The 12,372-nt window shown below is 42.6% G+C and overlaps 1 protein-coding gene across 1 annotated transcript in view; it reads right to left on the reverse strand.

Moving 5' to 3' along the window:
- LOC128299008 (proteoglycan Cow) overlaps positions 1 to 12,372 on the reverse strand; it is an 86,775-nt gene that overhangs the window by 23,757 nt on the left and 50,646 nt on the right. Inside the window, exons 2-3 of the mRNA XM_053034838.1 lie at positions 8,262 to 8,379; positions 632 to 734 (exon numbers count right to left, since the gene is read on the reverse strand). Coding sequence (XP_052890798.1) covers positions 632 to 734; positions 8,262 to 8,379 — 221 coding nt within the window. The remainder of the gene's footprint in view (positions 1 to 631; positions 735 to 8,261; positions 8,380 to 12,372) is intronic.

Here is a 12,372-nt window from a genome sequence, read left to right on the forward strand (position 1 = left end):
CCACCGCATAACACAAAATCACCAGGTGGCTGTCTGCACGCGGCACCCGTAACAATGTTAGGGAAACAATCAAAGAAACGGACCCAGCGGAAAGATAGCAACACACTGGCAGCAAGGTGTTGGAAAGGAAGCATTTTTGAGTGAAGGCGTACATGAACAAAGCACGTGGAAAACACAGAGCCACACAGATGATAGGATATGATAGGAAATGGGGGTAGGGGGGGGGGGGACATTTCGGGTGAACATAAAGAAGAGACTGAGACTTTTTCGCAAGAAGGACCATTGTGTCATGTACTTCGGATTGGTTCATTCTTTTCCTTTTTTTTTGACCGGGGATCCAGGCAACCAGGCAACCAGGGAGTGGGGTATAGGGGGAAGTAGGAGGCATGTTGAGTGAAAGTAAACGCACAACGACAACGTAATGCACAAACACATTACAGTAACAGCAAAACCCACAAATTTCGAGGAAAATGGTGCCCCATTGTACACGGCGGGGCAGAGTTGGAATGGAGTTGCCACGCCATAGGCGAAAGGAAAAATGGAAGATGCAGGAGGGCACAGGCACAATAGTAAACCGAAAACCTTCAAGGTTGCGTGCAACCGAACCATCGCACTGGGTGTTGGTACTTACTTGTTCTTGTGTAGTTCCTTCTTCGAAACGCAGACAGCCGTGTACGCGTCCTCCAGTAGACAGAGTTCTTTCTTCTTGCAGTTGAGCGGTTTGCAGAGATCACCTGTAAAAAGGAAGTGTGAGAGAGAGATAGAGAGAAGCGATGAAATATCTGCCCGTTTTATGAATTGGACATCCAATGACTCCACTCCGAAAAAGGTGTCGATGCGTGTTTCCGAGCTGGAGCCTTTTCGAACGAAACGACAAACTGGGTTCGACCTCCAACCCGACGTACAACCCCTGCCGAGTTTCCGGGAGCGTAACATTAGCTCACAACCTTTCGGTGCGCAGCGTGCCGTGGTATGTTGTGCAATTGATGTAGGATGAAATATTCATGCTGCTTACGGACCCGTAGCCGGTTGACAAGCTGAAACCATCCGTGATCCGTGTGATCCATCCGGAGCGGTAACAGCAGAGCCAGCCGTTGCCATGGCGCTGTAAGTTCAAAGTGGCTGCTGCCATACTTCTGCATGCTGCTGCTTCTTTTGTGCGCAAAAATAAAATACCATTTTGGTGCCATTCATTACCCACGGTACCCATTACAGCAAGGTGTACCCAAGTACGGTCGGCCAGCCTGCAGATTGGGGGCATTAAACACACAACACATAAATGACACTCGCTGCGAACTGAGCTGGGAACATCGAGCGCATCATGCAACGTCAGACTGAATGAATTGCGTCGCTCACTCAATAGTCGCATGCTCGAACAGTGCACACCGTTGCAGCATGGTTGAAGCTTCAAAAGAGTTCTCGCAGCATTATGGAATGGCAATCCTTTGGCACACTGTTGTTTATTTGTGCTAGCTCTATGCTGATGATGTAGCACGTATGGATATTCCTTGTTGTTTTGTTTCAACGATACATACTATTAATTCATCGGCAATGATAAATAATGCAAATTTATACGAGCCAAATATTTAGCCACGTGCTGTGTTCATCGTGGATTTAGACGTTTAATCGATAGGCAAAAATAGATATCGGTAAGCTTTTGCCGGTGGTTTGAGCAATTTGCACGTTTATACAAAAAGTATTAAATATATACGAATCTCATCGACACATTGGAAGCAAACAACATTGTTTGATCCACACTGGATGTGATGCAGAAACATTTCGCAAAATACGTACAGGTACATGAGATTAAGTTAGAAATGTGAGCCACGCATTGATTTAGCATCTTGGTTTTATTTTGCACTACGAATGATTGGATTTAACAATCAACATCTGGTATATCTGGTATCATTCCCATTATCTGGAACATTTGCCAGCTGAAGTTGAATTCCTGCTCAAAGCTTTCTCGGCTGACATGCTGTGCCAATGTTTAGATTGCAAAACGAGAATCGATTTCAGAGTTCAGAAAGAAGAAAGAATTCTTGATCTAACCGAATAAATTCCATGATACACTAGAAAATGGTTCAACTAGAATTATCTTCAACTTTGACATTTGAGGTCGAAATCCTTGTAAGAGCTTTGTCGGGTTAAAACATACAATGTACGCACAAGTATTCTCACTTACAAAGAATAGATCCTAAAATGGCTGAGTATCAGGTTCCCGTTTTTGTCTCACCAGCTCAGTTCACCATTTTGCCCGAATGCTTGCTATCTTTAATTAAGCGCTTGTTACAAGCTTATTTGTCTTAACAAACACAAGCAAAAATGCAACCCCGTAACCTAGTCACACCTATTCCACTTCATCGCTGTGTGCCATTTTCCCATGCTGGGGGGTTTTGGTTTTAATTTGCACATTCGCTTCCACCACCGAACCATTCAAGGTCAGACACACCGGTGACAGCGTGTACGGCCGCGTTTGTGGCGCATTCAGAAATGCGGCCCTGCCACCACCCTGCCAATGCCATTGACGACCACAAACATCATAACGACGGTGCCAGTCGGTGTTTTGAGGTGGCTTAGTTTTAAGGTGTGATTGGGTTGGCTGTGCAGTGCATTTGCGAAGTTCGTTTGGTGGGTATTATGCAAATTTATTCATAATAACCGCGAGCATGCAGATGAGTTTCGGATGCCACGGGCGAACCGGTGTTGAGACCGTTTGGTGAAGGAAAGAACGACCGTTGTCGATCGCTACACGCTCGCACTTCTGCTGAGGTGAATGGGTTAGTTGACGTGTGAAAATTGATGTGACGCGAAGGAGTCACACGAGCAGTGAAATTCAGCGTAAACTTGCGATATGATTTCATTTGGGTGAATCTATTTAAGGGTAGCACGGAGCAACCTTGTCGATTCGAGAAGCAATATGTTTCTACAAAGTACCAGGCGTCTCCATTGTCTGTTGAATTTTGGAGTGTTATTTAGAAATAGAAAAACCAATAAAAGAAAATATTGACAAACTAGATGTCATTTGGTTTTGGCATTTCAATTTGCAAATGAAGTTTTCGTTCAGCTTGTACGGAAAACGTAGCAGAGTTGAACATGGATGCGTTTTAAAAATTTGTAATATTATGACTGTGTTGAAGAGCTCTGAAGGACATTCCACTTTCCACACACTGGCACGTAAGCGGTAAATGTGAAAAATAAAACATTAAACAACTTGAAAGCTAAATCAAAAATACTTCATCGCAATAATTTCTATGTGGGGTAGGAACTAGTACCTGTTAAATGGTCCACCGTTCTTTATCCAGTGCTTGGGTCACGTTAAAATTTCATTCATTTTGAAAATTCCTTACTACTCAACTTGCTGACAAACTTTTCAACAAGCAAGATATGCTTGATGATGAGATGTCGTAGCGAGTGAAGTCATAGCAAAGCATTTTCTTGATGCATAAGAAGCAGTACGAACTAGTACGGAAGCAAGCGGTACCACCGTTCACTAAGTCGAGTTCGAGTCGACATAGTTGCAGACGTTGCACCGTTCATCAAAACGCCAGCAAAGTATGGGCGCGAGCTAAACGAGTACGGACGAGGGAAGTTGAAAATGATCTCGTAAATTTCACCCAATACTTCCGAATAATGTTCGTGCCAGCCGCGAACCTGATGGCAACAGCTGGGGTTGGCAGTCTGGCTGAGAGTTGGGATGGGCGCAGAAGAGTTTCGGCACCACTGTACCATCCATCCGGAAAGAATTATGCAAAAACTTTCGCTTCCAAGACACGCTGACACGCTCGCCGTGGGATGGATAAAGTACCATCCCGGTTCCGGTGCAGCACCTTCATTCATGCGCTTGCAAGCAATGCAGCAAATGTAGTAGTACATCGATAGAATGTAGCCTGGTGTATGTGCCCGTGGCGTTGTACCGGACGCGCGCCTTTAGCGCGGACATTAAGCTAGCAACTGTCACCGGGGGTATTGGCATTTCGCAAGACGCTGATCTCGTTGTTGCGACGGTTTGGGGATTGTCTGCATTTCATCAATACCGACCAACCCGGTACATTGGTTACGTTTATCATTTGCTGTGGCCGTGCATCGATGAATCGGTTAGCATGAGGGGTAGGAACATTCTTGCACCAGACTAGGCATGGTATGTACCACAGGTACGAATATTACGGCCAGCATCTCAGTGGGCAGCATCGAAATGGCATGCTTACATTCCAGCCCACGTGTCTTACGTGCAGCAACTGCCACCAGGTTACAAGCACCAGGAATCTCGGCACCAATGCACATTTGCACCAGGGATGCAATAACGTTACATAATAATCATATTTATCTCGCAAATTTATAGTCTCCACCGATGCCGAACGTCGACAGTACTCCAAGGGAACGCAGGCGTAAATGCTGCGAAGCACTTAGCAGCCAATGTAGCCAAGGGAAGTGAGATCATACGAAGCACCAAATGCGGTTGTTACCAGCATCGTGCTTCATCGCTTTACTACCTTGCATTATAACCGATGGCCAAACAACTTTGACCGACTTGGGCGAATAATAGCACTCGCACTGTACGATATCACGGCTTGTTTTTGTTAAAGATTGTCGAAATATTCGGCATTGCGTAACGGAAAGAATGCTTAAATTTATTGTCAGAAGTTCTCTAGAAAGAATAAATTATAACTAGCAGAATATTTGTAAAGTTGTAAGTTAACCAGTTAAAAAACTGTTTTTTTTCCTCTTTTTCTGGTTGGGCGGCAGGTTTTGGCCACTATTTCTGGCTTGCTATATTTTACACCGCAGCCGGTTAGTCAACGGGGAACGGGTCCTGATGGGATTATATTTCGGTTCCATCATGTGGAAATTGCTCCGCTACTGGGATTGAAGACGGTTAAGTATTTATAAATCTGTTTTACAATATTTGAGTAGAAAAGTAGTACAGAGAAAGCGAGGGCTATATAATTTCAGCAGTCTAGAGCAGTGAAATTCAGCGTAAACTTGCGACATGATTTCATTTGGGTGAAGCTATTTAAGGGAAGCACGGAGCAACCTTGTCGATTCTAGAAGCAATATGTTTCTACAAAGTACCGGGCGTCTCCATTGTCTGTTGAATTTTGGAATGTTATTTAGAAATAGAAAAACCGATTGAAGAAAATATCTACAAACATCGGTTGTCATTTCAATTTGCAAATTAAGTTTTGTTCCAGCTTGTACGGAAAACGTAGCAGAGTTGAACATGGATGCGTTTTATAAATTTGTAATATTATGACTGTTATTAAGAGCTCTGAAGGACATTCCACTTTCCACACACTAGAACGTAAGCGGTAAATGTGAAAAATAAAACATTAAACAATTTTGAAGCTAAATCAAAAATACTTCATCGAAATAATTTCTATGTGGGGTAGGAACTAGTACCTGTTAAATGGTCCGCTCCTTATCCAGTGCTTGGGTCACGTTAAAATTTCATTCATTTTACAAATTCCATACTACTCAACTTGCTGACAAACTTTTCAACAACATGCTCATATCATGCAAAATATAAAAATCTGTTGTACAATATTTGAATGGAAGAGTACAACAGAGAAAGCGAGAGCTATATAGAGAGAGAAAGAGGCCATCTCCAAGACGCTCTCGTCGAGAATTTAATGGTTAAGCTTAACTTTGACTGAATGACGAACCCCACAAAAACGAGTTCACAAAAAAACCTGAACAGAATTATGATAACAACTGTAATAATTGCTTCTGATGGGGGTGGTCTTTACAAAAGAAAATGAAACATATTTTAATTTATAAAACAGATATTATAAATAATATATTGTTCGATCAATACCTGCACCAATGAAGGTAGAAACAACAATTTCACCGTTATCAGACTTGAACAATGAACCGTTCCGTAATTCCGTGAACAACGATCGATAAATGTAACGGGGCCCATTTGCGGCTCAATGCTATAAATTGCGCACACGAAACAGTGGCACGATGAACAACATCATAATCTTGCTCACTATCACACCCTATAAAGCGAAACGTATGTAACAAACTCCACTCGCTCGAAGTTGGCCATGGTTTAAATCAGATCTTGCGTTGCTTTCGGACAGTGCGGAAGCTTTCGTTGCTTTTGGGATGTCCATGTAGCTCGAAGTAGTTAGCGTACTCCATGTCTTCTGTCTAAACTGCAGCGTGCATTGTCCCAGTGCGCCGTGGAACCTATTCTATTACATGCTGATACAGCGTGCTTGCCCATTTTGCAGCACCGTTCCGCCCTGTTGTAGTGCACTCTGGTGGATAATTTGGCGCAACTTTGTACCGACCGGCAAGCACCAATCGCCCGACAGTGCTTTTGTAGCGTGGTGGAGGTTCTGCTTGTTGAGTTTTGATTTTACGACACTCCTGTGATGTGCACCGGAAGGATGTATGCATGTGTGCACGCATCGCACGGTGGGCCAAAGTGTACAGCATCGTTTGCCCTGCGAAGCCCCGAAACCCTGGAGTGGATCGTTGAAATCCCATGCTGTACAATATTGTTCCATGTCCTTAGCAACAATCACAGCACTGGAGCAACTGAAGTGCCTAAGTTATGCGGAAGTTTTTCTTAAATGCACAAAAAAAAGCCCCGAAACGAGCTGTACTCACACATTTGCATTTGCTATTTCGTTCCGTTGACGCGAAACACGTGTAATAAGTGAGCCGTTGTGTGTGAGGTCTGTAACTTTATCTCGCTTTATCGTCCCCGTTTGTGCAAGTGAATGCTTTCGTTGACGGCGGTTTCTTGAGTGTGTCTAAGGGTGTATGTGTCCCGGAGAGCACACCAAACGTAAAGCAGTGGCGCGAAATGCATTACATCGCAGGGACAAAAGTTAGCAAAGTCATACCAGCAGTTAATTTTGGCCCTCAACATAATGCTTTATTCGGTGGAACTTTCACCTCACGTGTTCAACGATAGTTTACTGTGTGCATGAAATTGTAGAGTCTATTGCAGGGGTTTTGTGCGCAACTGGCAAAGTTGAAACCATATTTAGATTTGGTGCTTCTTGAACAACAAAGTGCGGCGGTAAATTTGGGATTCTTCGAAGATTCGAAAGGCAGCTGATTCTGTACAAACCTATATTGACTGACTCGCTGTATGCTTTGCATTGAGGGGATGAAAGACTAGTCCTTCCTTTTAAATACGATTGAGAACGGGCGAACAATTTGTTGGCACCTCTGGGAGCACTACCTCCACACATTCTAGTTCAACCTGAACCGAATACGGAAATGACAATGTTGAACTGCAATGTGTTGAGTTTAATGTGGGTTTCGTTTATTTTATTAGATCTTGCGCTAAACACTGACTGTTTGTCTGCGAGGCAAAATCAAGTCCCTTTTATCGACGGAAGAAATAAAGGCTGGAATCATACTCTGAGCCACTTTTTTGTATGCGTTTTGACGTTTCCAGGCTTATTCGCTTACAGCCCCCCATACAAATAACAAGTCAAGGAAAAAATGATCCCTTATGTCATTCTATATGTCAAAATGCTACGTCCTTTACGAATCTGTTCAGAATGATGAAGCCCGGTACCTGCATTTTATGACAGATACAGGTTAAGATCTTAAGCTTTCTAACTTTTAGTATGATCCGTACCAAAATCAGGTCTGATGTGGCAGAAATGGTATGGATGACCTAGCGAGTCTTTAAGCCAAAAGCGAACGAGAGAGAGTGAGAGAGAAAAGAGAGGGAAAAAAGGGATTTTAGTTGAACTTAAAAATAATTCACAAATGATTCAACCGTTACCACTTGATCTCGAAAAGCCTCCGATTATTTTGCTTGATTGTATAGAATAATAATGCCTCTTTTCATATGTTACATAAGTTTATCTTCTTATTGCACGGCACATAATGCATTATAATTTCTACCGTAGTTGTTCTTATTCCCAGTTTTTTCCCAACAAAATCGTGTACAATTTGGCTTTTTAGTTTAGGCTTAGTTTCAGAATTAAGCGGCCGTTAGAGGTTGCAGAATCATTACTCTAGTGTCCCATAATGCGCTAATTAACACAGCTTACTACTTTCGTCCGTTAAAGTTTTACATAGAATGAGAACACTTTCTCACTTGGCAGCAAGGGAAAACGAGCTCCAAGAGGATTAAAGAGTTATGAGAGTGTCGTAACGTTTCGTGAATATTCTTGCAACTAACTGGATTGTTTAACTGCGATTCATCTCGTTCGATAAATCTGTCAGTTTGGTTGTTCTGTTTGAGAAGTTACTATATTGCTTCCTTTGGATAACATTTACACACTTACTTGATGGGTCGTGAATCCATTTTTTCTTTTCCGGAATCATTTGCTGTTGGTCCTGCTTCAACTGCATGGATGACACCGAGTCCATCGCCTGTTGCGGCTGTTGATTGCTCTTATCGTCCTGCGAAAACGAGTCAAAGACGGACAAAATAAATGTTTAATTATAGTTCCCTTGTTTATACTTCATATCTTTATTAACTGTTATTTTTTTAAAGCTCTTTACGTATTATTTCGTGAGAAGGCATTTTTATTAAAAAAAACACTTAATTGAGTTTTTAATTAGTACAATTAGAGAATTGCAACGAACAATATTCTTCCGGGCGTGTTTAACAAAAAGAAAAAAGGAACCATATTCTCATTGAAACCCTGCGCAAAAGAAAAGGAAGTACAAGAAATGGAATAACATTTGCCATTGCAAAAAAAGGAAGCTGAAAAACAAATGAATCGTTGATTCGACATCACGCCTTGGTGCGAAGATGTGAAAGTATTCTCTCAACTAACTTTCATTACTGGCACAATTCATAGGCAAAACAAAGGAAAAAAAAAATCAACCGTTCGGTCGGAAATGTTCATCTCGCGCTAGCGAGACGGCCACATTCCATGGTCGCTGTTCGACCGATTCGGAACTTGGACTGGTTTTCCGGCTTTTCCTTGGGTACGCTTCGCCCCTTGACTTAATCATTCGTTTTTCCTTCGCGCGGAACATTCCTTCAGCATTGGCAGCTGTGTTTTTTCGGCTCACAAAATTTCTAAACTTTGAAATGCAAAAGAAGTTCCGCAGGCGACCATGATGAAAGGTACCGCGCGTCAGGAAATTGCGATTTTTTCCGAATGAAATGCTCTGCCAAGGATGGGTGAGTGTTCCGTATGTGTGTGTGGGTTGGTCTTTGCCAGCTTCTACCTTGCGGAATGTGTTATGGATTATTTCACCATCATTTTGAAACAAGCTTGTTCCTTTTTCGTACTTTAAGCTATTTTCGTTCGACTGACGAATGTCATTTCCCCTTTTGAGTGGGTTACCATCAAGTGGAAGGTGCAAAGTGTTGAGTAAAGTTATTAAATAAAATGAATTTTGTTTGAAATGTTGTTATAAACGCATACAATATTTCAAATTGATAAGAGGGAAACATTTCTGGGTTCTTTTCAAGTTAAAGTGGAATGCGAAGAGGTAGAAGTGGATCCTTGTTAATGCTTTGATGTAACCACATGCAGACCTAAAATCATCAACGCGCTATTTGCAGCTGTGCTCATACTGTGAATTCAAAGCGGAAATTCCTACTTGGAATCGGTGAACGAAATCAATGTGCTAACGATGTAAATAATGACACTTCAATAATAATTATATTTACGGGATAATTTGTCAAAGCTCACCGGACAGTGGACGTTCAAATTACGGCCCGGGCACAGCCAGAAGGTGCTGTACCTTTTCACTTATGAATCTATCGTTTATTTCGAGCACCGGCTGGTAGCTCTCATCTGGCCGGGGAATTAAAAATTAATATCCAATTGATTTATGTTACGGAAAAAATAATGATGACCATTAACCGGGCGCTCCCTCAGCGGTACCTCATGTCCGCACTGGGACAGTGTGACGATGGTGGGTGCTTATTGAAATTGTATGAATACATCGCAGGATGGAAATAAATCATAATTGTTATTGAATTGTATCATCCCCGTGGGTAAATGTCAGTACCGTCGAAACTGTGTTGGCAACAAGGCATCGATTGTACGGGAAAAGGGAACCAACAACTTTGATGTTCGAGTAAAGTTCACTCAAGACGGTTCAACTTTGGGTAACACTTGTTGGAAAACGAAATAAATGAATCGTTTCGTCGAAAATGTTTTTAACGCAAAATGAAAATTGTTGGCGTGGGGCGAAGGGACATCGCGGCCGTGCAAATGACGCAGCGAGCACAGCTGTAACATGGAGCATTGCGCTGTTGAATCCGCGCCGTAACATAAATGATTCATCAGGATGATGGATTAATTTCTCAATGAGTTTAATAATAGCAGCAGATGAGCTGAAAGCTGGACCTAATGGGATCAATATTACAGGATATCAGAGATGGCAGTTTAAAAACGATCGTGGTCGACCACCATAAGCTTCAAAATGTGCTTAAATCAAATCGAAGATCAGCTGTTAAACCGATTTGTACTAATAATTAGTGCATAATGTGGAAAAAAGCCATTAAATATTTGACACAAAAGAATGTTAAAGCTTGATTTTTGGCTAAACCTTCAATGGAATGAAAAATGTTTCCAAATCAAACCGACGTGTTCTTACTTGCAGCACCTTCCAAGTGAGCAGCGGGAAAAGAAATATACATCCCTTCATCCTTCACGCCCGAAATCGGGCGTTACAACGGCATGTTACAGCAAATAAATACAAATTATAGCAGCAAAGGCAACAATTCACTACGACGACGATACGGGTACGTTCTCGGCCCCGAGCGGCATAACGTCTTGCTTTCGCTCGTTTGACGCCTTTCGGTAGCTTTTTCGGGTGGCATGCGACGATAATTTATGAGTGTCTCTTAATTTCCCTTTTGACCCGGGTTGTCATAAATCATCACAGGCTTCGTAGGCCGTTGGAGATTTTATGGTTTGGGCTGGAGATCGATTTTCGAACATTAGTTTGCGTTGCGTTGTATTGGGCAAAGAGGCAATGTGGAAGGGAAGGCAAACAATTGTTTAGAAAATGGTGGATTAAAGAAGAGGAGTAATTATTTGCTTTTAGTTTCCAGGAGTACAAAAGTGAAAAATTAACTCAATGAGTTGCTACCTGTAGGATAAAAACTTCAATCAATTTCATGCGTAGAGAAAACGTTTTAAAGCTGCAAGGAAAGGGAGCAAAATTCTCGCATTTGACAACTGGAAAATTTGTCCCCACAAAATACCATCGTTAGCAAAGTTTCGCCTCACGGTGCGCTTAATCGTTTGCCGCTGAAAGCTTCCATTTCGGGCAATGGTATGCTTTATGAAGATAAATGATTAAACGAAACGAACGAACGACGTTGTGGGAAAATTTCCGTCATTTCGGTGCCTCGGTGGGTCGCAAGAATAACGACACAGCGAGTAACAGACCACCGAGCACGAGCCTGTAAGGAGAGATTAAATAAATTCGGGCTGAGCGCACTACGATCACGAGCCCAATTGCGGAGGACGTCGTAGCACTGTGCTGGTGCTTTTCCTTTTGCCAGATATTTGATGCGTTTTTTTTGTCTTCATTACTCAAGCGGACAAAGATTATCTAGTGACATTACGGCATTTTTTTTCTTTTTTCACCATTTAAATGGTTATCACGGATTACAACAGCGGGTGAAGGTGGCTTAAAAAACGCGCGACTGGCTTTTGATGTTCGCGGCTGAGCTTCGCATTGACCAAAAGCAGCAATTATTTGCGAATCTTTTGCGGCTTTTGGCTACATTAAAGCAGATGGAAGATTAAGAACTTGGAGGGTGCGGAATTATAGTTTACGGGCGCCACGTATTTCGTACAGTGAAGAAAAAAAACATTAAACCGTTTACAAACAGTGAGTGTAAAGTCGTCACCTTCCGTTCGGGTGTGCTTCATTTCGCACACATTCCGGTACGGCACATCCGGAAAGCATCAGAGATCAGAAGACGCAAGCACAACACCAGCACTACATCAGCTAAATGGAGCATGATAATGGTGTTGCATGATTATTGTCTCATCGGTTTAGTTCTGGCTGGTTTCTTTGCCACCGATTTCCGGCCACTTGTCATCACGCGCCGCCGTCTGTTGACACATGCGGCGGCACCGAAGGGTGCGTCGTACCATCGTGGTCGGTGCGGTCGGTGATGTTACAAATACAAACCCATTAGCAAAATGGTGGTGTTGGGGACAAACAGCAGCAGTATTATTACCATCGGCAGGCAGTGGTTCGTTAGGTGGGTGTTTGAGATGGTTGCGTTGAGGGAAACCTGCCACAAATGGTAACTTCATTAGGGATGGCACGGGTTCTTAGTGCTGTGGCGTTCTGTTTATCTTCAATTATATCGAGCACGCTTCGTACCAACATTCTGCACCCAGTCTCAGTCGCAGGCTAATTGCAGATCCACACATACACACCCGTATACTCATGCAACGGCAC

Source organism: Anopheles moucheti, chromosome 2, assembly GCF_943734755.1.
Source record: "Anopheles moucheti chromosome 2, idAnoMoucSN_F20_07, whole genome shotgun sequence".
Classification (NCBI taxonomy): Eukaryota; Metazoa; Arthropoda; class Insecta; order Diptera; family Culicidae; genus Anopheles; species Anopheles moucheti.